The sequence below is a fragment of the Candoia aspera genome, chromosome 3 (assembly GCF_035149785.1).
Source record: "Candoia aspera isolate rCanAsp1 chromosome 3, rCanAsp1.hap2, whole genome shotgun sequence".
Classification (NCBI taxonomy): Eukaryota; Metazoa; Chordata; class Lepidosauria; order Squamata; family Boidae; genus Candoia; species Candoia aspera.
This window is the reverse complement of record NC_086155.1, coordinates 104,549,250-104,577,156: the sequence shown is the minus strand read 5'-3', so window position 1 is coordinate 104,577,156 and position 27,907 is coordinate 104,549,250. Positions and strand designations below refer to the sequence as shown.

Here is a 27,907-nt window from a genome sequence, read left to right as displayed (position 1 = left end):
AAGAGTGCAGTGCTAGGAACAGCTGAGATACTGCACAGAACCCTCAACCTCTCAGGCCTCTGGTAGAGGACCTGAGGATGAGGAAGACACATACCACCTATAGGGGTGAGAAGGGAATTTTTTATATATATTCGAATACATGATTTTCAGAAGTAAATTCTTAAGTCAGGATTGGCTGCAATACCCTATCATTTGTATCTCGGGTGGTAAATCTGAGTTTGGTAACTTTTTGACTGCTATTACTATTTGAATTTTAAGCAGGAGATTTAGTTGCCAGTTATGGGGCAAACTGTATCAGCTACAGCTTGAAACCATATTCCTTTGAATTTTACATGAATTTCTATAGCATGGGGGAATCCTTGCTCTTTGAAGTTTCTGCATTATTGTCACAACCTGAAAGGTTGTAACCAGTAGATTTTTGATTTACTGCAACTGAAAGGCTCAGGGGGTCAAAGGGTAAAGGCAGAACAATGGTGGGAGGTATTTCAGAGGACAAGTTCTGCAGAGTGTGAAGATAACGGAGCTGGATAGCAGCTGGTGTATGGGACAGTATTTCAGCTGCTATCTTCAGAGATTCAGAAGCAGCTTTTTCACCTTCAGCAGCAATCACCTACAACACAAAGGCCATTTGAGAATATTTATTCAGTTGTTTCTATTACTATACCCTTCCTTAACCCAAATCAGAAAGAAAAAGTATATTCTATGCAGTATATTGTGTGATGCTATATTACCTAGCCCAAGAATCATCTTTGATGTTTAAGTAGTCCCATTTTTTCCCCATGTTCATTAAAAATATCCTAAATACAGTTCCTGTACATAGCACAGACTCTTTTAGTTCTTCCTCTTCAGCAATTTACTAGTTAACTTCTGTTTCTGTGGTTGTAGGAGATTATTCATTTCACTGCAGATTTTTTTTCTTTCATAGCAAAATAGCAGTACTTTGTGCAAGCACTCTCTTTTTCAGGAAACCTGGTAACTAAATTCACCCAAAAGAGTAGGGAGATGAAGCAGGGTGTATCTTATGAATGTGCTGTCTTACAAGTTAAGAACAGCTCTAAGATTCATAATAATCTGAAATTGGAAAGTAAGCAATGGGTCATGGAGACTAGTCTATGGGAAGTCACTAACACAGTTTCCTCTTCATTCTGCCTTTCTCCTTATTTACAGTCAATCAATATTATGGTATAGGGCAGAGTTTCTCAACCTTGGCAACTTGAAGATGTGTGGACTTCAACTCCCTGAATTCCCCAGCCAGCCATTCTGGGAGTTGAAGTCTACACATCTTCAAGTTGCCAAGGTTGAGAAACACTGGTACAGGGTGTCAGCCTCCTCAATGGCAGGATTCCAAATTAAAGCTATAGTAGCTGCTGGGTAAACATTTCTGTTTTGGAGGAGAGCCTTAGAACTGGGTCAACAGCAGTGATAGCGAAATTCTGTCTAGTGTTCTCTTTGTTTTTGTTGGGTTTCATAAAGCCTCACACACATAAATACAGAGAAATAATGTTCATAAATATATTTTAAGCATTTAAAGTTTGTTTCGTTTGTTTTAAAATGTTTGTTTTAATTTCCTTCTCAAAGTAATGAGCTTACTGCAGCCCATGCCCTGTATCCACTCCCCACAGAGTGGATCTGACTAAGGTTTTTCTTCTTGGACTGCTTTGGCTTTGATGCTTCTCTCTAACTAGAATCAAGAAAAAGACCAGCAGAACAATCTACTAATTGCTCTTGTCTTTTATTTGGGACTTTTTTGGGTTTCTGTGGTGTTTCTGATACTGTTTTGATTTTGCTGTTTATTATCATGGGTTGTCTTGGTTTTTTAATTTTTATTGGATGTTGTATGCTGCCCAGAATTCTTTGGGATTGGGGCAGTTATAAGTACTGTAAATAATTCCATCCAGTAATTTCTGTCTCAGATCTTAGAAATAGGATTCTCTATAGTTGAGTGTGGAAGAGGGATGGGACATGTAGCTGTATATAACAGAAACGTATTTCCTTAACATTTTTCTATTTTTTAATCGATCTGAGGACTTCAGTCGAAAAAAACGGTGGGTAGAAAAGGTGACAGAGAGGCCTTACCATCACAAAGGAAAAGTATGGAGATAAAACCAGAATTAGTTGGTTCAACCTCCTCTTGGCCATCTTTTCCTCTGCCCTGCAGGAAAAACACTGCAGGAAAAACACTCTTTCTCCTGTGATCTCCCGTAATAAAAATGTACATCAGCAGGCTGATGACTTACCCTCACTTTGGCATGCCGCTGGGCTTCTGCTTGTGCAGATAGTGACACCTGGAGCTCAGCTGGCAGCCGAATATCTTTACTGAAATAAAAATAGGAATCATGAAAGATAGGCTACTATCCAGACCTGGAAACAATAGAAGACAATTGACATATGGGATTATATATATTTTGGTACTTTTTTCCCCCTCATCATGGACTGTAATAAACTATCTGATCTGCTTACACCAACTTAATTCAGCTATTTACTTCAGGAACAAATCTTGGGCTGATATGATATTTGAATATTTGTCCTGGGTGCCAGCCCATTTGGAATGTCACTACCATTATCTCTAGATATGCCTATTGATTTCTTAGCCAAAACTGCCTGCTTCAAGGATCAGATTGGAGGTTCCAGAAATAGTCTGCCCCACCCTGGGTTGATTCATGGGTAATTTGTCTTGACCTCTGTCAAGTTTAAGGGTGAGATCCATTCTCACAAGAGACCATTCCTATATTATTTACAGATACCAATTTTCTTCAAGGGTGTATTTCTATTAATTAATCGAGAAACTGGTGTTGCGGTTAGGCTGCCTTTTTATTTCTTTTGTCCTGACTGCCAACAGTCCAGAATCTCTCTTGATGAACTCTGTACAGAGAGGTTCAAGCCCAAGACTGCAGAAGCTGCCTTCCCTACATGGCTATGCAAGACTATGTTCCCCTCCAGTGAGATGAAAGAGACTGGCATGGGCAACTAGGGAGAGCTGATATTCTTCCCCAAGCCCTATCTTGACATTCTCCTAGCCACCTTCTTTAGCAACAGCAAACTTGGTATATCCCAAGTTGGACCACAATCCTCTGAATTTTCTGGGACCCTCACAGACATACCATACTCCAATCGTCTTCTGGGTTTAGAAAAGGCAGAGGAACTAGGGACCAAATTTCCAATATCTGCTGGATAATGGAAAAAGCCAGGGAGTTTCAGAAAAACATCTATTTCTGTTTTATTGACTATTCTAAAGCCTTTGACTGTGTGGACCATAACAAATTGTGGCAAGTTCTTAGTGGTATGGGGATACCAAGTCATCTTGTCTGCCTCCTGAAGAATCTGTATAACAACCAAGTAGCAACAGTAAGAACAGACCACGGAACAACGGAGTGGTTTAAGATTGGGAAAGGAGTATGGCAGGGCTGTATACTCTCACCCTACCTATTCAACTTGTACGCAGAACACATCATGTGACATGCTGGGCTTGATGAATCCAAGGCTGGAGTTAAAATCGCTGGAAGAAACATTAACCATCTCAGATATGCAGATGATACCACTTTGATGGCTGAAAGCGAAGAGGAACTGAGGAGCCTTATGATGAAGGTGAAAGAAGAAAGTGCAAAAGCTGGCTTGCAACTAAACCTCAAAAAAACCAAGATTATGGCAACCAGCTTGATTGATAACTGGCAAATAGAGGGAGAAAATGTAGAGGCAGTGAAAGACTTTGTATTTCTAGGTGCGAAGATTACTGCAGATGCTGACTGCAGTCAGGAAATCAGAAGATTTTACGGATTAATCCTTGGGAGAAGAGCAATGACAAATCTCGATAAAATAGTTAAGAGCAGAGACATCACACTGACAGCAAAGGTCCGCATAGTTAAAGCAATGGTGTTCCCCGTAGTAACCTATGGCTGTGAGAGCTGGACCATAAGGAAGGCTGAGAGAAGGAAGATCGATGCTTTGGAACTGTGGTGTTGGAGGAAAATTCTGAGAGTGCCTTGGACTGCAAGACGATCAAACCAGTCCATCCTCCAGGAAATAAAGCCAGACTGCTCACTTGAGGGAATGATATTCAAGGCAGAACTGAAATACTTTGGCCACATAATGAGAAGACAGGACAGCCTGGAGAAGATGTTGATGCTAGGGAGAGTGGAAGGCAAGAGGAAGAGGGGCCGACCAAGAGCAAGGTGGATGGATGATATTCTAGAGGTGACGGACTCGTTCCTGGGGGCGCTGGGGGTGTTGACGACCGACAGGAAGCTCTGGCGTGGGCTGGTCCATGAAGTCACGAAGAGTCAGAAGCGACTAAACCAATAAACAACAACAACAACAATCGCCTTCTGCCGCATCCCCAAAGCTCAATTGTCTACTGCAAGTGCAATTTGACTGAGTCACACCCTCCCTCTCCAAAACCTCTCTGATCAGTCTTTGGAAGCTCTGTCCTATGATCTCACTAACCTTTGGAAAGGCTGAGAAAGGGGGACCAAGGCTGGCCTTACTCTCGTTCTGAGTTCAGAACAGACTTGCCAGGCATTGAATTCAATACTCTCTCCCTTTTGCCCTCTCCTTGCATTTTACACAAGTGCTATTTTTTAAACCCCCCTTTTTGTGTGGCTGCCATGGCATCACTATTTATATGCAAGGCAACTCCACAGCAACAAATCAAGGCCAGAGTTTTTTGGATGTTTTTGAATAAGGGCAGAGTAGATTAGAACAGTCCTCTTTACCTTGGATGGGTAAAAATACTGTCTTGAATTGCTGCACTTTGCACTGGATTCAGGTTTCACCTAAAGTCCACACCCCTAGCCTTTACACTGTCAGTCACAGTAACATGTAACCCCTGGGGGTGGGGACCCCCAGTAATTTCAACATTCTTGGCTCTGAAAGTAGGAATAGTATAAAATGTGGAAAGATCATCTGCCATTCTTTGGAAAACAGATTGGTGATATTTTCCCAGTGACAAGGGAAGACACCTTGCTGCTCAGTGCATTTGGAATGAGTGATCAAAATAATGTGTGAGGCTCAGAGAGAGTAGCCCACCTGCAGTGAAAGTAATTCCTAAGGCAGATACCTGCTGCTAGTAAAATATGAACAGTGAAAGTCAAAGCACTTATGTACAAACCCTTATCCAAAGGTTTGTGGTGCAGAATTGTATTAAATAAATATGGGTTAGTATGTTGCTTTATCCATTTGCATCACATCACACCTCAAAATTCTTAGTTCATAACCTTATTGGGGGGAGAGACGTCCATTCTTTATATAATAATCTGTCGGAATAAACACTTAACAAGAGTTTCTTTCTTATCAAAATAGTTCTTATTTAACAAGTCAGGCATAAGCTTATATTATTAAAGCCTTCAGAGAAACCCAAACGTTGGATGTGGTATGAGTCCATAATCCATGAATGGTTTCCAAGTTAAATTAAATGCTGTATCAGACATATTTTTCAGACAGGAAGTTATTTTTGACATTGAGGCATACTCCGATAGTTTAGTTTGCCAGTGTTCTAAAGAGAGATTTACATGTTATTTGGACACAGTTCTTCTTTCAAGTGTGGTCTAATCAGCAGAGGGTACAAGGGAACTATTAATTCCCATGATCTGATTGCAATGCCTCTGTTAATGCAACTCAGGACTGCATTGGCCCTTTTAGCTGCTTAGTCTCACACGTCATTCTGACCCAGGGAAATACTTGGAAGGAAACTACTGCTATTTTTTCATTGATTTATCTGCTTCAGTTCAGGCAGCTGTCACCTAAGGCACACCAATTCTCTTTCCTCATTTCACTATGAAAAAAAAAAAGAACTCCAGTTTCTTCAGCCATCCTCCAGAGATATTTGGAAAGGCTGAAAGAGGCTTCCAGTTTGCATAGACAAAGGGAAGGGAAGATGAAGTGATTTTATTTATTTATTTATTTGGGCATATCTTGGTCAAGAGACAGTCCTAGTATTCTGGGTGTCTTATCTCCACTAAAAGTTGCTCTAGCCATACACTTTCCATTCTGGATAGAAATGTGAGCCAACCTGTCACTGCTCTTAAGACTGCATGAAGAGATCTAAAGAAGATTACAACAAAATTGCAGTGCTTTTTAACAGTTTAATCAAAGACAGCCTTAAACACTTGCAGAACTGGCCTGTTATAGCCTCTGACCATATACAGTATATAATTCTTTGACATTGCAGGAATACTTGATATTTTAAACACTTGTAACAAGCATCATTTCTTATACTGCTGATCGTTTTACTCATAGACACCATACAGTGGAGACTCGTCTAGAATTAGTTTATGCCTAGACTCATAATGTAGCAAGGACCAAGAAAATAGCACAATAGAGTGTGCAGGTTTTGGAGTTCTCCAGGACTCTTTATCAGAGACAATGTTACCAAAAATACTGTAATACAAACACAGGATGGGGAAAAAGCAAGAAAATCTACAGCCGAGGGTAGGTGTTTCAGGTATGAGGTCTGCAGTTCAAAGCCCGGCTAAATATGGAGGCAGCAGACTGAATGCCAGTGGAAGTGTTACCAGTAAGGATTATAACATTCCTGTCTGTCTCTATCATGGGTGAAGCTCAGACTGTGGGTTTTATTAACCTCTTGCCTAATGAAGATTCTGGAAAGTGCAAAAGCTCAAACAAAAGATTATGCCATTTTAGTTGGCCCTAATAAATCATTCTAACAATGGAGCTTGGACTTCTTTATGGACTAGCATAATCATAATTGCTAATTATAGGCCAGTAAAGAAACAATCTGTAATACTTGAGTGGGAAGCTGCAAATTACAACTAATAGCTAAAAGATTTCATTCTTTTCCTCCCCTGATATTCTGACGCTTTTTTGGTTTTACAGAATACAGATTTCATACCTACATTTCTGTTAGTTCCACTTTGATCCCCCATTGACAGGTGATGGCATCTACAGCCACCTGCAAAACAGACAAAAAAAGTGTGTGTGTGTGTAATTCATATGGCTGCCAAAAGTCTTTAAATAAACATATAAAATATCCTAACCCTCTAACAAAAACTCTTCAAGTAGAGACTATTTTTTCTGGGGGTCCTTATTTCATGCAAACTTCAAGTAAAGGTATCATGAGTTTATGGGGATTGATTTTTTTCAAGGACAACTGCTTAGAGCAGTGATGGTGAACGTTTTGAGCTTGGCATGTCAAAAATTTGGAACACACCTAACTTGACCCTGCTGGCGTGTCATCCCCCACCAAATGAAAGAGAAACAATTGTTTACATATTCATTTTTAAAAAATACAATCCAATCATGTGTGGTGCTATTATATAAAGAAATGTCAAATAATTACAAAAAGTGGCAGCATTCACTCGTGCCCCACCATTCATTCACTCCCCAGCGGCTTTCTCTCCCAGTTCCCCACACCAAATTTTCTGAAGTTTTGCACAAATTGCAAGTGGTTTCTCCAGGAACTGACAATAACTATTATTATTATTATTATTATTATTATTATTATTATTATTAGTAGTAGTAGTAGTAGTAGTAGTAGTAGCAGTAGTAGTAGTAGTAGTAGTAGTATTGCCCCCTTGCCCGAAGCTGGTTCTTGGAGAGCCGGCTTGCAAATTCTGCAGGAATCAGCTTTGCGCTAGAGGGAACAAGAAGATGGCCAGGTGAGCTGGGGCAGTGGAGGGCAGGGTAGCAGGGGTTTCGGAGGGGCAAGGGTGGCTGCAGCTGGGACTGGGCTGGGGTGGCTGAAGCTTCCTGGGATGTGGCAAGCAGCCCCAGAGCCATGCGGTTCTTGGGCTGCTTGCCACTCCGCAAGGCAGGGTACAGGGTGGCCAAAAGGGCAGAGATGGGGGGGAGATGGGGGGGGAGTTGCAGTGCCTTTTGTTCATTCAGTTTCTTTGGTAACTCAAACAGGGAAAAGAGTTGTTGCTGCGGTTTGTGAATGCTGGCATGTCACCTAAAATATCATGGAGTGCCACCTTTGACACGTGTGCCATATGTTCATCATCACTGGCTTAGAGAGTAAAATCAAGTCTTGTAATACTCTTGATTCTAATTAATGTGGTTGGGGCTGTTGCATCTGTTTAAACTGGCTCAAAATGGCCTATTGTGGCTGCATTCATACAACATGCAGAACTATAAACCATGGTTAACAAACTCTGATAGCTATGTTCACACATGCTAAGACAGAAGAAACAAACCACACTTCCTTAATTGATTGCCTGATTCACATAACATGCTAATGTGGTTTGCTTGGTTTTTGGTAGATCATGGTTGTTTGAAATCATGGTTTATGGTTTGTAAACGATGCTTAAGGCTTGATGTGTTGCATGAACACAGACTATAAATATATGCAGCCACACTATTCCCAACGAAGACCATTATCTCAGTCAATGCAGCAAATCCTTGCTGTGAATGCTTTTGTGGAGTATTTAGATGAAGACTCTTTGGTCTCTTCACAGGATGAATAGGTAGTTCATACATTTTGGGTAATTCAAAGCAGTGTGGGTCTTTGAGCAGCCTTACATTTAATCAAGTTAAATCCATAGCCAGTTCCCAAATCCCTTATATCTAGGAAGAAGCAGAATTTCAGAGGCTTGTTGGTTCCTGTTCTTCCTCTTCAACTAAATAACCATTATGATAATCACCTTTTTTCTGTAAATTCATTATGGTTTCAGGAATCCATAATATATAGTTAATAAGACTAATTTGTGTTCAAACTATTTTAGGACAAATTGGTCTAGATAAAGTGTTAGTTGAGGCTAAGTTTGAGTGAAACAATCTGTGATTCTGACCACCAAGGTCAAAGCATCTTCTTGTATCCACTCTTCACCCAACGGGAAGTGGTAGCAATTTGGGGTTGTAAAGAGAATTTACTAGCTCATCAGTTAATGTGGGTTGCCTTTGGCAATTTATATTCTTGTGACTATGGGAAGAAGCTCTTGAGAAGCTTAAAATGGGGACCAGTGTTCAAGCAAGCAGGTGTACTGTATATTGTAATGTTGCTCAGATAATGCAAACCAATGAAAAGTGCAGATGGCCTTAGAGGACAAAGCCATTTTCAGTAGATGGTACTGACATTTTTAATCTACTGTATATGTTTCAAGAGCTGAGGCATCATGCATTCTGTGCAAATTTAGGTTGCTGGCTCCAGAACGTAGATAGTTTTCTCTCTTTGAAGGAATGTAAGAAGATGCAATTTCATTGCCAGTGTTCACAATATAACATTAATCTAGTCTTTTCTTTTAAAAAAATTATAGTGGCCTGATTCTCAAATAATGTTAAACCATTGCCTTAAGTCAGGGTGGATAAATTGTGTCCTGTGGCTATGTGAACCTGCCCCATTGCTTCTCCAAACTTAGTAGAAAATGTGTGTAATTCAGTGGTGCATTTTCAGAAGGGAGGGTTAAGGTGGGAATTAGGAGGCTAGAGGCTTCCCACTCTGACTCCCATTCTCACCCAGCCAAAAAGTTTGGGCTACTAGTTCTGGTAACGTCATAGCATTAGGGAGTCTCCTGGGTCCCTCTGAACCTCCAAATGTTGCTTGTACCAAGTTAAAAAAAAACTAGCTACTGTATATTATGGCTTTTTTTTTTAATCCATTCAGTCATGTCCAATTCTCAGAGACTACCTTGACAAGTCCCAGCAGTTTTGTTGGCAAGGTTTTCAGAAGTAGTTTGCCATTGGCTCCTTTCTTAGGGCTGAGAGAGAGTGACTGGTCCAAGGTCACCCAGCTGGCTTCATGCCTCAGGCGGGACTAGAACTCATGGTCTTCCGGTTTCTAGCCTGATGCCTTAACCACTACACCAAACTGGCTCTCATAATGTGGCTTAATGTGATATTAAAGTTTAATCCTTCAACTGCATGGAGAATTCTGCCTTCTAGGTTGCCCATATAGAAACATAGATTGGAGGGAAATTAGCAGCTGGAAGGAAGAAACTGATGCAAGGCTTAGCCCCCATTTCCAGTTCCCTCTCTTGTTCAGGGGACACAAGGCATAATTTTCTGCTTTCTACTGAAAACTTTTTGTTTATTTATGTATGTATTTATTTAAACAACTTACATGGCTGCTCATCTTGCTACTGTCATCTGGTTGGCTTAGAGTGATTAAAACCAAAAAAAGGTATAATCCAATATAATTAAAAAAAAGAAGTTACAATTTCTTTAACAACATTCTTTTTTGTTATGAAGTGGGATTGCAATAAATGACTCTTTAGGGATTTATTCAAATTAAAAGCTCACAATTATTCACATCTTGCCCTGTTGTGGTGTCTAGGTTGGCAGTTATTGAAAACAAAGGTTGGATTGAATATATATCTTGCCAGACTTAGCAAAGCAATTCTTATGAATCTGCATCTTGTGAAATCTCTTTCAAGAAAGAGAAAGTGTCCAGTAACAAGGCAGCAATATATTACTAATGCCATTTCATTGATTGTAATATAAATATTTGTGATGGATTTGCCCATCATCTGGAGCTATCACAAAATCTTCATGTTGCTCACCTTTATCTCCTGGCTGATACTCTTTCTCTCCATCAGGATGTCGGTGAAAGTTCGATGTGCCAGCAAGCGCTTTGTGGTCGTCTGTACTAGCAGCTGAACTGCCTTAGAAAGATTAGCAAGGGTGGTCATCAGGAGAGTGACATTCTCCATTCGGTAGTAGCAGACAGTATTTATTTCTAAAACAGCCAAGTCATTGGTGATCACCTACAAAGAATAGAAGGCATTATGAATTATTTCCAATGTAATTAGATGAGGAACAGGTGTGCTAATGATTCTGTCTGTCACTAGAAAGAAAGAGGAAATCCAGGATCTAAAACATTGGGCAATCTTAATGCTGTAATACCTGGGCTGGTAAGATTACAGGAATCTCACAAGGTAGATCAATATCATCTGCATGTCATGTGTTTTTGTGTGGAGGAGGGTTGAGGCAATGACACATAGTTTCTTAAACCTTTGCCATTAGTTCATCTTAAAGTGAGATTACAGCTGCAGACTTTTGATTGCCAACAATGGATTGATTGATTTGATTTGAATCAGAAGGCTGCCCTGCTTCCACATTACTTGGGTATCTTATGTAATTAAAAGAAAGGAAAACAATCAAAGAAGAAAAGAACATGTATACCTGAACAAAACACACATTACCTTACAAAAACTCACCAGGGGCTCAACAAACAACCTAGCTCCAGGCCAGGGAGCACAAGATACATTTTCAAAGACTTATGGAACTCCTGTAGGGTAGGAGCCATGTGAATCTCCAGTGGGATGCTGTGCCAGAGGGCAGGCACCACAATAGATGAGCCATGCTTCCAGGGACCCACTACGTGACATCGTTTAATAGAAGGGACCTGGAGAACCCTCACTCTGCCCAATCTCACTGATCAGGTAGACACCATAGAGACAAATGGTCCCTCAAATAACCTGGCCCTATGCCATGAAAGTCTCTATAGGTGACAATCAGCAGCTTCAATTGCACCCAGAAGGAGACTGGCAACCAATGCAGGTTGTGGATCATTAGTGCACTTGGGCATATTGAGTGTGCCCATCACTGTCCACACTGCTGCATTTTGGACTAGCTGTAGCTTTCAGGTGGTCTTCAAGGGCAGCCCAATTGCAATATTCCATCATGAGGTGACCAAGGCATAAGTAGCTTCCCATTCTAGGAATGGGTGCAACTGGACACAAGATGGACCTGTGCAAAGGCCCTCCTGGCCACAGCTGCCACCTGCTCTTGGAGCAGTACTTGTGAGTCCAGGAGGGTTCCCAAGTTGTGCACTGGCCTCAAATGGGGAAGTGCCCACCCATCTAAGACCAAAGGTGATAAAATGCCAGATTCAGGGGACCCAAACAACCATTTGGTCTTCTCAGGATTGAACCTGAGTCTGTTCCTCCCCATCCAGACCTGAACAATATCCAGACACTGGGTGAGGATATTGACATTGGGTGGCCAGGGGTCAAGATGTACAATTGAGTATCATCTGCATATTGATGATACCAGACCCCAAACTAATGGATGACTTCACCCAGCAATTTCATGTAGATGTTAAACAGGAGGGGTGAGAGCACTGAACCCTGAGATACTCCACAAGCAAGGGGTTGTGGACACAACCTCTCCCTCCTCCATCAACACTGACTGGAACTGACCACTGAGGAAGGAGAACCACCACAATATAGTGCCACCTATTCTCAATCCGCACAGTCTGTCCAGAAGGATACCATCATAGATGGTACTGAAAGCTGCTGAGAAATCAAAGAGCACAAAGATGGACACAGTACCCCAATCCCGGCTCTGCCAAAGGTCATCAATAAGTGCAATCAGTTAGAGAATCTATGTAACTTGTTATAAAGCATGAAATTCCTTCTAAATGGAGAATCTATGTAACTTCTTTCTAAAGCATTATCTGCTTGGCAACTGCCTCTGATTTCTTGATTATCCATGTGTTTTTCTCCAGCAAATGACCTAGGAGACAATGAGTAAGCTGTAACTGAACTCACTTACCTCATAGAAAGGAATCTCTAAAGTTTTGAGACGAATGTCTGTTTTGTGGTAAGTATCCAGACAGGGAAGGAGGAAAAACAAGCCTTTTAGGAGAAACAGAACAGCATGGAAGTTACATGCCAGGAATTAAGATCATACTTTTTGATGCTCAAGTTACCATATTGGGACTTTACATACAGAAAACTTATTCAGTTGAGCTGGTGATCACTGATTGGTGGTGGACCTTTCAGAAAATTGATAGTTGACCATCAGAAGCATTCTAGATAGTGGTTTATGCACGTACTTGTGTGCATGTGTGTATGGGCTGATCTGATCCAACATCAGATGACTTGGCATATTGAGGCCAACTCATATTTGTGGAATAGTAGCCATTTTGGCTGCAACCACAGTCTCCTTTGTAGTGACCAGGCACTCCTTCCCTTTTAATGAAAGTAATAGCAGCCTGATCGGGTTTGGAGTCATCTCCATTTTGTCCTCATTTTTCCCCAAATGTTCACAAAATATTTGTGCATTTATGGAAAAAACAAAAGGGACAAAGAGTTATTGCAGCTAGAATACTCCCATTATAAGGCTGCTCTAACCTTCTGTCTCCAGGCCTGGTGATCAGAAAGGAGAATTAATCTCAGAGTAACCATCTTATAAGAAATCTTACAACAAACCAGATATAAAAATGTGGTTCAGGGGTTACTTTTATCACAATTTTACCTGGGGTTCAGGTTCCCATGTTATGCTGTCTGTGTTCATACTACAGAAATTATCAACCATATTTTAACCAAATTTGTTGTGGGAATCCAGTACTTGTCAAATTATGATTCAGTTTGCCATGCAAACTCAGAAAACTGGGTTAAATAAATAAATCATGATTCACTTAACCAGGGGTATTTGCATGTATATAACTGTTAGATTTTCCAGTAACCTGCCTTACCATGTCATGGAATGCCACCATTGTTTGGTTGCACGAATGACTACAATCCTTTTGTCCAGTTCATAGTCTTTGTCAAATAAGATCTAAGGGTTTATGAAATGCTTTAAAATCTGTGAACAGAAACAGTGGTGGAATGGAGTAATGGCCATCACTTATATATTTTGCCTTAACATTTTAACATGTTATTGTCAATTTCCAGACTTCTTTTATTCCATGCTAAAGTCCTTGAGGCACCCTCTCATTTTGTTTCTTGCATTTTTAGCTGATGGGTATGCCTAGGAAGAGTTCTCATAAATGCTACCTGTTCCACATGCAGTCCCATGTAAACTGGCAGATTTGGTGTGAGATGTAAGTGTTCTTAAGCCAAAATGAGACAATGACCATAATGCTGTTGCATTTAGCATATATGCAAATACAGGTAGTCCTTGTTTAACATCCATTTGTTCAGCAACTGTTCAAAGTTAAGACAGCACTGAACAAGGGGGACTTACAACGGGTCCTCGTAGTTGCAGCTGTTGCAGCGTCCCCACGGTCACATGATTGCAATTCGGGCACTTGGCAACCAGCTCACAATTACAACATTGCAGCATCCCGCAGTCACATGATCGCCACTCACGATCTTCATTACCACCTTCCGACAAGCAAAATCAACAGGGAAACTGACAGGAGGTTGCAAATGGAGATCATGTGACTGCAGGATGCAGCAACTGTGTGGGATTTGGCTAACAACAGCAACTGGGACTTCCAGAACTGCTGTTGTAAGTTGGTGCAGCCACATGACATTGCACTTTACGACCGCATTGCTTAGCGACAGAATTCCCGGTCCCAATTACCATTGGTAAACAAGAACTACCTGTAGGATACTTACCACAGAGTGCAACACTGTCATATTTAACTACAAAAAGGAGAACTTTTAAAAAATGAGGGGACTGGTAAAAAAGAGACTGAAAAGTCCAGAGAAGTTATTTAAAATCGCAATAATCAAAACTTTACAGGAATGTACTCTGCAATGTAATTCCAAGAAAAGGCCAGCAAGGCTTTCTGATAATGTCCAGAAAGATGCAAGGTTTTCTTCAGGAAATGAAAAGTTCTTCCTCATAGGGAGAACAAAAACTCTGGCAAAACAATCTAAGACAACAATAAGGAATGTTAAAAAAAAGGGATGGGAAAAGAGTTTATGGAACAGATGGCAAAAACATTAATGGAAACAATAAGAACTTATTTAAATATATCTGATGTCTACCAGATCTGGGTCTGCAAAAATCCAGATGACTACTAGATGGCAGCAAAGAGACACGGTTTTTCTGCCACCTAGCTGCTTCACACGTTACAGGAAAAGATGGGGCCCTATACCTCCAATCCTTTTTTAAAAACCTGCAACCTACAAAAGAGATATTTGTATCTTTTTTAATATTTGAAAAAGAGATGTGTAACAAATATCCATTGGGAAACACAGTGCTTGTTGCACACACACCCCTATACACTACCCCAGATCATCTGCCCTCTCAATTCAAATGGTAAAGGAAAAAAAAGGGATCACCCCCATGGCAGTGAAGCTAGTTTTAATGTCTATCACAAGTGAAGCTGCCAATATTATAACTTTTTATTTACTGCCCCATGATTTAGATAATTCAGCATCATCCTGATGATTAGCAGGATGATTTCTTCACATGATGTTCACCATACAGTATATTTTTAGTGCAACACCCTAGTTATTCCATTATTTCTCAACAATTTTGATACTAGCACCTCCTTTTACTTCATCAATGACGCCAACAGTTCAGTTTATACAGATGTCATAGCAAGCAGTGCTATATTTAACTTTTGGCTCTGCAAGAGTCTAACAGTCCCTGTACACTTACCAGGCCCTCTTGGCCTTCCATGAAGAATACGACCAAATCGGAATAAAATAGCTCTCTCATACTCCTGTACAATCTGTCATAGAAAAATGGAAATGAGTAACAGAATTTGGGAGGAAGAAAAGGGTGGAAGCAGATAGTGCAAACAGTTTAGCTTCAGAAAGCTTTTAATAAACTGTTCAATGCCAGTTGGTACAAATGTAAAGGATGAGAGGAATCAGCCTTGCATCTTTTTCTGTTTTAACAACTTATGAGGCTTAATGACCCTTCTTCTCAGTAGCCATAGATGGTCTTAAATTGGCTGGTCGTATGCAAGGAGAAGGATTTTTCTATATTTCAAAATAGAACAGAAGAGGAAAATCTGGGAATCACAGCTGGTTTTAACTCTAATAACCAAAATTCTTTCTTCCATATTACCTATTAAAACTACAGGGGTCCTGTCCTCATGGGCATCTGCAGGGGCAGGGCAGAGGAAGGGGAAATGGGAGTAAATGAAGGCAAGTATGACTTCCTCACACAAGTGCCATGACTTACATACTTGTATCAGATGTCATGACGCAGGTACATAATGGTGGCAATCATGTGATGAAATTGTATGAATTGACATTTTGGCACCATTGTGGTTTTCTGTGGATGCTGCAGCATATTCTCATTACTTTGGTGATATGAAATAACAGATGGTCAGTTTCTTTTATCATTCAGAGCAGTGTTTCTCCATCTGGGCAGCTTGAAGATGGGTGGACTTCAACTCCCAGAATTCCCCAGCCAGCGTGCCTAATCAGCCAGCATGCCCCAGCCAGCAACCCTAACCCCATCTTCAAGTTGCCCAGGTTGAGAAACACTGATTTAGAGAAAGACCACACAGAAGGGGATGACTAAACTTGGGTAGTTTTATTTTGGTTGTAGACCTCTCTCAGTTTTTGAAAAGATCACAGTTATGTAAGACAATGGAATAAGATATTCTCATAAAAAATGTAGAAAAGTAAATGAGTACAAGTGAGGAGTAATTCTATCAAATATTTTAGGAAGGTAAATGTACTGTGTAAGGGACGCGGTGGCGCTGCGGGTTAAACCGCTGAGCTGCCAATCGGAAGGTCGGCGGTTCGAAACCGCGCGGCGGGGTGAGCTCCCGTTGCTCGTCCCAGCTTCTGCACACCAAGCAGTTCGAAAACATGCAAATGTGAGTAGATTAATTGGTACCGCTTCGGCGGGAAGGTAACGGCGTTCCGTGAGTCATGCTGGCCACATGACCCGGAAGTGTCTATGACAACGCCGGCTCCAAGGCTTTGAAACGGAGATGAGCACCGCCCCCTAGAGTCGGACACGACTGGACTTTACGTCAAGGGAAACCTTTACCTTTACCTTTTAAATGTACTGTAAGTAAAATGGAATTATTAATATTTTTGCCATTAAGCAAGAGTAATTATTCCCAGGTAAAGATAAAAATCAGCATTGACTGAGGTGAAATGTCTGAGTCAGACTTTGATCACCAACTGTGAGGCAAAAGAGTGGATTAGGCCTCCATCTCACCTACTGCTAAGCTGTGTGCTGTTCTGTCTGCCTCATGCTCCATCTAAGAGAGAACACCTAAGTATGATTTTAAGCTGCCTTAGCTGTGGGCTGGGGATGAGACAAAGTTAACCTGATTAGGATATGGCCAAAAAAAAAAAGCAATTATCAGGTCATGTTCATTCCATGGGTAAGCCCTTAATTTATCTAGCTCTTTTGATGAATAAAACTTAAGGAATGGACTCTTAGGTGGAAGATGGAGAGCGTATACTCAGAAATACTCTTTGGTTTTCTTTAATTCTAAATATGTGTATTAACTTTTGGCTTCACATTGTAGATCTCAGGAATCTAGTGAAAAAAGAAAAAAAGACTCACTATTTGACAATCATGGAGAATGCTTGGATTGTGAAGACTTGGTGTTTGGTTTACTGAATCAGAAAATGTGGGAATTAAAATCTGCCTCTTCCATCTGTACATGAAATGTGTTTAATATGTACTGAAAATATGTTTATACATGAAAGAAATATCCTTATCAAATAGGACCAGCTTGGGCAGACATGTTAACACATATACAGTCCAACTCATGATTTCTTTCTGTGTGAGTGGGATGTCAGGGCTTGCTGTCATACCCCACAGAATTCAGATGCATGAACTTTACTGACTGACTGCTGCCTCTCACATGTATCGACTCTCAGTCCCTAGAAATAGTCTTACCTTCACGCAGAACCAGATGGAAATGGGAAATGTGATTACAATGAGAAGGACTGAGAGGACGACCAGAAGCCACTCGCAGATGCCTAGGCCTGGAGACTTTAAGCCTGCAGAAAAACAGATACAGGATATAGGATTTTCCTGGTCTCTTTAAACCTCCTTGTGTTATTGGAAAAATCAGACTTTTTTTCCAAAACAATATGGAATATGGAATTGCTGACCCAAATTATTCTGGAAATATGTGAGACTATATGAAGATGAAAAATAGAACTGGTAACACTCAGATTTAATCTCCAGATGAAAATAGGGACTCTTCTATATTTTAATTCAGAGTACAGTTCCAGCATGCATTTGCTTTACTGGGAACTTTTCTCTGCCAACTGCATATATTTCAGGTCTTTCTTAGCCACCTGGCTTTCAGCTGACATTGATTAGGAATATCAACTAGTTAAATTGGCTGCAAATTTAATCCTATCATGTCTGGAGGGCACCAGATTGGAGATGCTGCTGCTGAACTGAAGGACATTTATGACTGTTAAGATATCATAATAATTTCCCTTTGTAACACATACATACAAGCAGCATACACAAACACGATATACAAATAAGAACAGATCATTTCAGGGTGGATCTGATGGTAGTCAGAATACCTGCAGCTTAAACACACTCTCTTTGAATCCCTGCTTGTACTTAACCAGGATGGAATCATTCTTTGGCAACCACAGCACTTTGCCCATTCCTTCTCTTTCCCACGTTGCTGTACTCATCTTGACTCCAACCCATAAAAGAGACTGTGCTCTTATTAGCTGCTAGTATTTCCCTCCTTATTCTGACACCATCCAATGTCAGCCTCAAGGTATGTAAACTCAATTATGCTTCACCACCTAGGAGACAAAGTCAGGTGATCAATTGTGTGATCAAAGAGGTGCTCTGGGTCTTTTAAGCAGAGGTGGGGTTACTTCTCCTATCTGATCCCTGAGGAATCTCTTCAAACACCATTCTGCTATTCTCTCCCTAAAAAGGTGAACTCGGTGGCACATGGAATGTCAAGGAAACTATTTGCCATGTATTGTCAGCCTTGCAAAGTAGTCCAGACAAGAAGCACACCCAGAAGTACTAGCTCTACCTTTATTGTAAGGTTACATTAACAGAATCTTGCAAGTCTTAACATACATCTTCCCCCCTTACCTTTTCAGTCCAAGAAACTAAGGAGGGTCCCTTCTGAGATGTTTGCCATGCCCCCATTCCTTCTGGAGACTCAGCTGTCACTTGTCTGACTGTTGTCTACTCTGTGGCTCTTCCTCCTGTCTCCCAGGGTCATTCCCACATATCATTACACATACTGTTGCCAACAAAACTACTTGGAATGTCCTTGTGGTCAGCAGGGTTTGAGTTTTACTTGTAAGGACTTTATTATTTTTAAAATACAAACTATATTTTGGAGCAGGGGTGACCTTTGTGTCACTAGGTATGTTGGATTTGTACAAGAGCACAGCATTCTTATTTGTGCTTCTAGCTGAACACAGCTTGGTGCATGGAATGTCAAGAAAATGGCAAAGTAGCATTTGTGAAAATACACAATCTTGTGTGTGTGTGTGCGTGCCAAGAAAACATAATGGACATGTCCATTTAATCACAAGGATTTCAGTGTGATTTGAAAGAGACTTTACGTTACTGTACTCTTTAAATGTTGAAAATAGGATGGAGAGGGGACCATCATTGTGTCAGTGGCCCAACCAACTTGCATAAAATTGCTAGACTGTTCTAGTTTAACTCTACAGTCTTTCCTGGTTGGCTAAAACAATACAACTGTGAAATGATGGAAAGGGGAGAGAAATCTTAAATAAAAGTGCTCCTAGTGATTCAGTTCCATTTTTCTTCTTTTAATAAGAACTTTATTAAAGTTTTAGAAAAAGTTAAAATACAAAATACAGAAAAGCTAATACTTATAAAAGACCACAACATGATGGGATTTGTTTCCACTTGGAAACCGCTTTTGGACTATTTGCTTTTAACTTAAAAAAATGAAATATTGATTTTGGGTTTTGGTGATTAATGGGTTTATTTTTATAGAAATAATGTTAAGGTTTAATTAAGAGTAAGAGATCAAAATAGTTTACTAAGTACTTATATCTGTGTTGGAGAAGGTCGGAAGTCACCTTTTCCTTAATTTTTCTGTTACTCTTGCACTTTTTAATGTTTTCTTTGTCTTTTTTCTTTAACTCTGTAGATTCAGTTCCATTTGTCATTCCTCTAAAAAAATAATTTGTGTTATGACAGAATGTGGAGAAGGGGCACACAAAGGAGCCTAGAAAGGACAGACAGGATCTTGAAGTCAGAGCTGCCCTATTCTTGCTGCAGTGTATGACTGATGGATATTTTTCACTTTGGTGAAGTGCCAAAGTGGAAAGGCAGCAAAGCCGGTGGATTAAACTAATCCCTTTTTCTATCACAAGCAGCATAAGCGAACATTGGGATAACGTTAGGAGTTGGATACCCTGTGTTTGTGCCCTGGAATGCTGGTTTATTTATTTATTGGGTTGCTCAAACACTCTGACTCTTCTGTTCTTCCTTAAGTTCATCTTTCATGCTGTAAGTACTGTATATCAGAGAGAAGATATGGGATATACTGTATGGCTATTTCTGTGCTGTGGATATTTCTACTCTTGCCAGAAATAATAACTATACAAGAAAAGCATGTTTTATAAGATGAATGGCTATGAGGCACAGGCCCTGCTTTTACGTTATATAACTTCTGTGGTTGGAGGGAATTCTGTAACAAATATCAGCCCTCAAGGACTATTGGGTCTTCTGAAGCTTAGACCCTGAGGAGATCAAGGAGTGAAGCCTAATAAAAACTAAGGGGGGACAAAGGTGGTGCTCAACTGATATCAAGTAGAGCCTGATAAAAATGGAGTGGAAATATATCTTAATTCTAGCAGAAAATAGTGTTTCTGCTTTGTCCAGCCCTTTATCCTGGGATTTCCCATATAGCTGTTTATAAAAAAACTAAAATTCTTCTGAGAACAGGCAACTCCATGCAGTAGTAGTCCTGAGCAGGGGCATAATAGTGTGAAATACCCCTGGATTTGGGGCTTCAGGGGCAGATACCACTCTTTTAAAACTCCTCTTCTGTTCTTGCTTACATTCAACGAGAGACTTGCCTGAACGTTTATCTTGCTGGACATCAGAGTTCAGCAAAGGGAATGCAGAACATACGAAGGATGAGACAAATAAAACTTGCAGGCAGGCAGACCCAGAGCCACACCGCTACCCTCTACAACCAGCATGATTTTGTGGCAAGGAGCCAAAGAAAATTCACAAGGGTTTTTTCCCTAAGTATTCTTCTCAGAGGTGAAGCCTAATCAGTTATAAATGAACCCTGCATCATAAGCTCAAAGTTAGGAATATACCATTTGAGGCCCTCTATTTTAGAGTTCAACTGCCAACAATTCTACCTATTATGGCCCAAAGCATGTACTGTGGGAGTTGTAAACCAAAATATCTGGGGATTGCTTGTCCTTGCTCTAAATAAATATCCATATTTCATATCATTGGGCAAAACAGTCAGAGCATAACTGTCCTAACAGCCAGGAACCACGCTGAGACAAGGAATAGGTCTCTAGTGCTTTATTACTGCTACGTTAGACAGAAAATCCTAACAAACTGAAGAAGCGTGGGAAAAACCCAGACAGATAAACCCCAAAGGTTAAGGCGGGCCTGATCTGTGTCTCTTTGAATGGCTGATCAACTCCTCAGTACTACGTATGCGTTTCCCCCCCTGGATAGAGGCTCCCTCCTGCTCACCATCAGTACTCATGACATCACCCTTCCCTCCAGATTCACAGTCCATTTCAGCCCACTCCCTTCCAGAGGTCTCATAAGAGTCCATCTCCCCCTCCAAGCTCCCATGGGAACTGGGCAACGATGGAAATTCTTCAAAGGAAAACTCCTCCAAGGACGAATTAGTGCTGCTCTCCAGGTCTGATAATGCTTCTGGCCCAGGTGGCTGCTGCTGGAAAATAGCTAGATAATTAGAAGATTCTTCCCCCCTCCCCCTTATAAAATGCAAGCCTGAGGTGGAGGGCTGCAGCTCTCCCTCCTCCTCTGTCTCTGGCCTCCGAGCCTCAGGCGGGGGTGGAGGTTGCCAACTTACGAACTCCTCTGCTTGGGATTCCTCTGCTTGCTCAGTCAAGTGAGGAATCTCTGGTAGAGTGCGAGGCTTGGGTTTGTGAGGGAAAAGCTGATGGAATCGATGAACCAGCGTTGGTGCATGCACATCTCTGGCATTCTCCCATGTGTGCTCTTCCTCAGGGTACCCTTTCCAGTGTATTAAATATTGGATGCCCCTTCCCCTCCTCCTAGAGTCCAGAATTTCCTCGACTTCGTATTCCTCCTCCCCATCCACAATTACTGGAGGGGGGGGGCATTTGCGATCGTAAGGTACTTGGGGGAGGGTCTTTGGCTAGCAAGGCTCTGTGAAAGACTGGATGGATTTTCATGGATGCTGGCAGCTTTAAGCGATAAGCCACTGGATTTATCTGCCGTACCACAGTGAAAGGGCCCACAAACTTAGAGTCCAACTTCTTGGAGGGCCTGGTAGAGGTCAAAAACTTGGTAGAGAGCCACACTTTGTCTCCTACCGCAATCACTGGCCCCTCTTGTCTGTGAGCATCTGCAGCTCTCTTGTAAGCACTCTTTGCCCTGTTCAGCTGCTCCTTTAACAACTCCTGTGCGGCTTGTTGCTCTTTAAGAAAATCAGCCACGGCTGGAACAGTTCCCTGCTGGGAGGAGGTGGGCAACACCCAAGGGTTAACCCCGTAGAGTGCTTGGAAAGGAGACATCTTGGTAGAGGATTGCACAGAGTTGTTATAAGTAAATTCTGCCATGGGGAGTAGGGCTGGCCGATTGTCTTGCTGACAAGTGGTGTAACACCTGAGATACTGCTGTAACCATTGGTTAATTTTCTCAGCTTGCCTGTTACTAGCTGGATGATGCAATGATGATAGGTGGATCTGGACCCTAATGACTGGAAAAAGGCCCCCCAGAACCTGGAAGTGAACTGAGGGCCTCTGTCACTCACCAAGTGATTTATCATGCCTCTATACCAAAAAACATGGTCCATAAACAACTGCGCTGTGGCTTGCGCAGATAGGAGGCCCTTGCAAGGAATAAAATGCACCATTTTAGTGAAAAGGTCCACCACCACTAGTATGGAAGTCAGCCCCTGGACTGGGGGTAAATCAGTGATGAAATCAATGGAGATTGTATCCCAAGGCCTACTGGGGGTGAGTAGGGGTTGCAAGAGTCCTGTGGGCTTCCCTGGGAGAGGCTTGGCTCATCTACAGGTATGACAAGAAGCCACGTAGCCCTTTATGTCTGCAGTCATCCTAGGTCACCAGTAGTCTCTCAGAGCTCTATGGATAGTTTTGAAAACACCTCCGTGGCCTGCCGTTTGATGGTCATGGCAAAGTCTCAGTACTTCTTCCCTCAATGAGGGGGGAATATATAATCGCCCGCTATGCCAGAGGATTCCTGCCTCCACATTTAATTGCTAGCAACTCCTTGTTAAAAACATCATAGTTTCTCTCTGCTGGTGAGATCATGCGGGAGAAAAATGCACAAGGGAGCAAAGTATTCTCGGTTTTGTTTGTATATTGCAATAAAACCTCACCAATGGCAATATCTGAAGCATCTGAATGCATTATGAATTGCTTCGTGGGATCAGGGTGCTTTAAAAGCGGCTGGGATGCAAAGAGTTGCTTAAATTCTTGGAAGGCTGCTTGCTGTCTCTCCCCCCAAATGAATTTTGATCCTTTCTTCAAAAGCTGTGTGAGGGGTTTAGCCCTGTCACTAAATTTATTTATGAATCTCCTGTAAAAATTGCAAAACCCTAGAAATCTTTGTACCTCTTTCACGTTTTGGGGGGGGGGGTTGCCAAGAGAGAATTGCCTGGACCTTAGAAGGATCCATGGATATGCCTTCTGTTGATATTTTATAGCCCAGGAAATGTAATTCAGTTAAATCAAAGGCACACTTCTCTAGCTTGGTGAACAGCTTGTTCTCTCTCAGTCTTTGTAAGACCTTACGTACATGGGTTACATGAGTTGTAGCATCCTCAGAGAATATTAATATGTCATCTAGATAAATGACCAGATACTTATCTAGTAAATCAGAGGAAATTTGATTCATAAATCAGGAAAATATGGCTCCTGCATTAGACAAGCCAAAGGGCAAAACAAGGTACTCAAATTTACCAAACCTGGTATCGAAGGCAGTCAGATATTCATGCCCCTCTTTCATCTGGATCAGATTGTACGCATTCCTGAGGTCCAACCTAGTAAAAATGCGTGCTTTCTGTAAGCGATCCAGCAGATCAGATATTAGGGGGAGTGGGTAATTTTCTTTGACCGTGAGTTTATTGAGGGAACTGAAATCGTGTACCATTCTCATGGGTGCCTCCTGGTTTGCTGGTGCCAACGGGTCAGGCTTCTTTGGTACGAAGAAGGTAGGAGCAGACGCTGGGGAAGTAGATGGTCAGATGAAACCCTTTTGGAGATTAGAATCCAAGTAATCCTTTAAGGTGGCTAGTTCCTTGGGGGACATGGGATATTGTTTCCTTGCTGGAATCTTGGCTCCTGGTATCAACTCAATGGTGCAATCACAGTCCCTATGAGGGGGTAGTGCTGTGGTCTCTTGTTTGCTGAAAACGTCTGCGAAATCTGCATACTTGGCTGGCAACTGAACCCCCCCTGCTTCCGTGGCTGCATTGGTTGCTGGAGAGAGGAGAGCTGCTTGAATCTTGTGGTGCTGGCATTCCTTAGCTGGGAAGGAGATTGCTCCCATAGTCCAGTTCAACAATGGATTGTGGATCTTCAGCCAAGGTGTGCCCAGGACTATAGGCACATTAAGTGATGCAGTAACATAAAGTTGGATCCACTCAGTGTGGTCTCCCGTTGTCAGTTGCAAAGGTTCTGTGAAACTTCTAATCGGCCCTGCCTTGAGGTCTCAACTTCTATGGGACATCAATGGTCTCAACTTCTATGGGACATGGCAATTCTATGATCGGGATGTTGAGGTCTTGTATGGTCTGTACATCAATAAAATTGGTGGAAGCTCCAGAATCCACGAGGGCCTCTAGCTTGACCCGGTGCTCTGGGTTTACGTGCATTATGACTGGTAAGTAGTAAAAGGATTGCCTGGAATCCTTGGAATGAGCCCTTCTTAATTGATTGATGGTCTCCCTGCTGAGCTCTGTGGAGGGAGACCGATGGAGTTTCCCTGGTTGGAAGTCGAGGTGGAGGTGGCTCTTGGTTCTGCTGCTTGCCCTGGGGCTCTTACGGAATTTGCTTGGCTTCTCGCTGGGCAAGCTCTCACCATGTGCCCCTGGACTCCGCAGTAGAAACAGAGGGCTCTCTCTCTCCTTCTCTGTCTCTCAGCCTTGGAAATAAGCCTCCTGCTCACCCCGATCTGCATCGGCTCCTCTGGTCCTGAGTAAAGAGATGCTGCAGAGAGAGCTGGAAATCCTGGAAGCACTCTGAGGCCCCTGTTTCTCCCCAGCTGCATCTGTCTGAGCTCTTCTAGCCTGGCGTCTACGGCCACAGACAGTTGATATAAACCTTCTAGGGTAGCTGGTGTTCCCTGGCGCACTAATTCATTTTTAATTTCTTCATCCAGCCCCTGTTTGAATTGGTCTTTCAAGGCACTCTCATTCCAGTCCAGATCTCCTGCTAACAGCTTGAAATCAGCAATGTAGATTCCCACTCTCTTGTTGCCTTGCTTGAGCTTCCGAATTTCCTGGCTGGCAGTGACCTCTCTGATCAGGTCGTCAAAGTGTGCTCGGAACCCTGCCAGAAAATTCTGGTAGTCGTTGAGAATCGGGTCATTGTTCTCCACCATGGGAATAGCCCATTTGGCTGCTGGGCCCTTTAGCAGACTTAAAATGAAGGTGACTCTGGTTCTGTCTGTGGGAAACTCTGCTGGTCTGCTGTCGAAAAACATTGTGCACTGTGTGAGAAAGGTTCTCAACTGTCCTGCTTCTCCTCCAAACTTCTCTGGTAGACTGCCCTGGGATCTCAAGACTACTGGAGGAGCTGCTGCTGCTGCTGCTGCTGGCACCGGTTGTGGGTTAATTGGAGCTGGTTGTGGTAACTGCTGTAGCATGGCTGCTTGTAATGTGTTGATCTGGAGATCTACTTGTTGTTGATGTTGTTGCAATGCTGCTGCCAGTTGTTGGATGGCTTGCCGAATTTCCTGGTTTTCCGAAGACATTTTTCCAAATGTCTCTTCCTTTTTTTTTTGTTCCTCCCTCTTTCAGTGGGAGTAGTGAGTTTGTTAGGATTGATGTCCTAACAGCCAGGAACCACGCTGAGACAAGGAACAGGTCTCTAGTGCTTTATTACCGCTACATTAGACAGAAAATCCTAACAAACTGAAGAAGCGTGGGAAAAACCCAGACAGATAAACCCCAAAGGTTAAGGCGGGTCTGATCTGTGTCTCTTTGAATGGCTGCTTAACTCCTCAGTACTACGCATGCATTTTCCCTCCTGGATAGAGGCCCCCTCCTGCTCACCATCAATACTCATGACAATAACTGCCTTATCTAAGGAAAGGCTGTAGGCCGATAGTAGAGACCATGTTGCACATACAGTACTGGAAATCCCATTTAATCCTTGCCATCCCCAGCAATGCTGAGAAAGATCTGTTAAGCTGTTCCAATCATAAGCAAAGCTGAGTTAGAAGGACCAGTGAGTTAGTTTGGTACAATGTAGCTTTGTATGAAGTTTTTTAGGGTGATGCTTGTAGATTCTGCAGTGGGGAATCTTGATGTAGATAAGCTTTTCTTTATGCCCTGCTAAGCTAAATTCATTTTGGAAAAACAGAAACCAATGGCAGGTAGTCAGGACCCAATATACCTAACCTACGCTCTTCATTAGGCACAGAAAAATTCAGCCACAATTTCAGCTGGGAGCCTGTTGACATTTTAGTTCAAGCCAAATCATTAAATGATTTGGAATCACAACAGGGAATTCCTGGAAGCTTGGCATTCTATCAAATCAACCATTAACATACAGATAAACCCTATTTACATATCATTTAAAACCCAACCCAGCCTGGCAGCAAAAAAGTAGGTAGGTAGGTAGGTAGGTAGGTAGGTAAACAACCAGCAAACCCCACTCTTCCATATGCTGATGATGTTACCTACCTTGATAATAAAACATCTGCAGAAACACAACCAAAGTCAGAAATCACCAATAACCAAATTATTAGACTTATTCTGGATCTCTAGTGAATGTCTAATAGCTGGGCCTCACTGCTGTCTAATTTCCTCTAGTGTCCAAGAACAAGATTATATAAGAAAAACTAAATAGCTGGGACCCATCAACTTGAAGCTTTGCACCAGAGCTTCTCAATGGAAGAGGAGGTGTATCACAGATCCCTCCAGATATGACTATCATTGGAATTTGAGTCAAATTCAAAGTCTGAATCCTTCAGACTTGCCCTATTTTAAACACACACAAACACACTATATTTCATATTCACTGGAAGATAATAAACTACTATTCAGAATCTCTGCTTATGCCTTATACTGTACTGACATTTGCCACTGGGAGACTAATTATTAACATTGCTGGGTAGCTTTTGGAATTTCCCAGTAAATTGTTTACTTTGACTATGCTCATCTTAATAACCTTGCAATGATGTTTGTTGATTTATTTTGGTTATGGTCCCTTGAAATCCAAACAACTATGAAGTGAGGGTGTTTACTAGCAAGATCTCCTCCCTTGTTTAGTTGTCATGATATAGAATGTAGTGCTTTTGCATTTTGCCACTACCCAGAGTTGGTGACTATCTGCAAGGGAGAAGACAGCTAAATTCAGTGTATGAGTATCACCCTGTTGCCTTTAACTAAATACGACACATAGGCTAGGTCTACTAGACCAATGCAACAAAAGTCCAGAAAACAGTAAAGAGATAGAGAACACTCTAATTCTTTGCTGTCTTCTAGTGCTTCCTGGATTTGAACAACCCAGAAACCTCTCTTCTTGCTCTTTCCTCATACAAAGTAGTATGGATTGTAGATCTAAGATCTTTCAAAATAGGTTCTCTTCAGTATGTTTTGGTGGCCTTTCCAGAGGATGATTTACTGGTGTGGCACCCCATTTCTTCCCTTACCTTCCTCCTGCTTCTCGCTTTCAAGCAAGGCCATCACCTCCATTTCTTCATCAAATGACACCACATCATCAACATCAACCACCGTGGAAGTATGGATTTGGTTGCCTGCTTGAAGGGTGCTTTTGGTATCCTTTTTTAATTTCCTCTGATTGGATTGCTGCCTCTCTTTGCTGGTTTTCTGCCTGTGTGCCGTCTTATTCTTTTTGTTCCCTGGAGCTGACTGCTCTCTGCTTCTCCCATGGTTCTCCCTAGAAGAGCTCCGAGACCTTTTTTCAGCACTCAT

The 27,907-nt window shown here is 41.8% G+C and overlaps 1 protein-coding gene across 1 annotated transcript; it reads right to left on the bottom strand.

The window, feature by feature from the left end:
• Positions 1 to 100: 100 nt before the first annotated feature.
• On the bottom strand, positions 101 to 27,907 carry NPHS2 (NPHS2 stomatin family member, podocin). The gene is made up of 8 exons (XM_063298473.1): positions 27,625 to 27,907; positions 17,452 to 17,555; positions 15,232 to 15,304; positions 12,445 to 12,527; positions 10,449 to 10,652; positions 6,849 to 6,904; positions 2,238 to 2,316; positions 101 to 610 (listed from the first exon to the last, which is right to left on the bottom strand). The coding sequence occupies exons 1-8, from the start codon at positions 27,905 to 27,907 to the stop codon at positions 341 to 343; spliced, it is 1,152 nt and encodes a 383-aa protein (XP_063154543.1). The 3' UTR covers positions 101 to 340.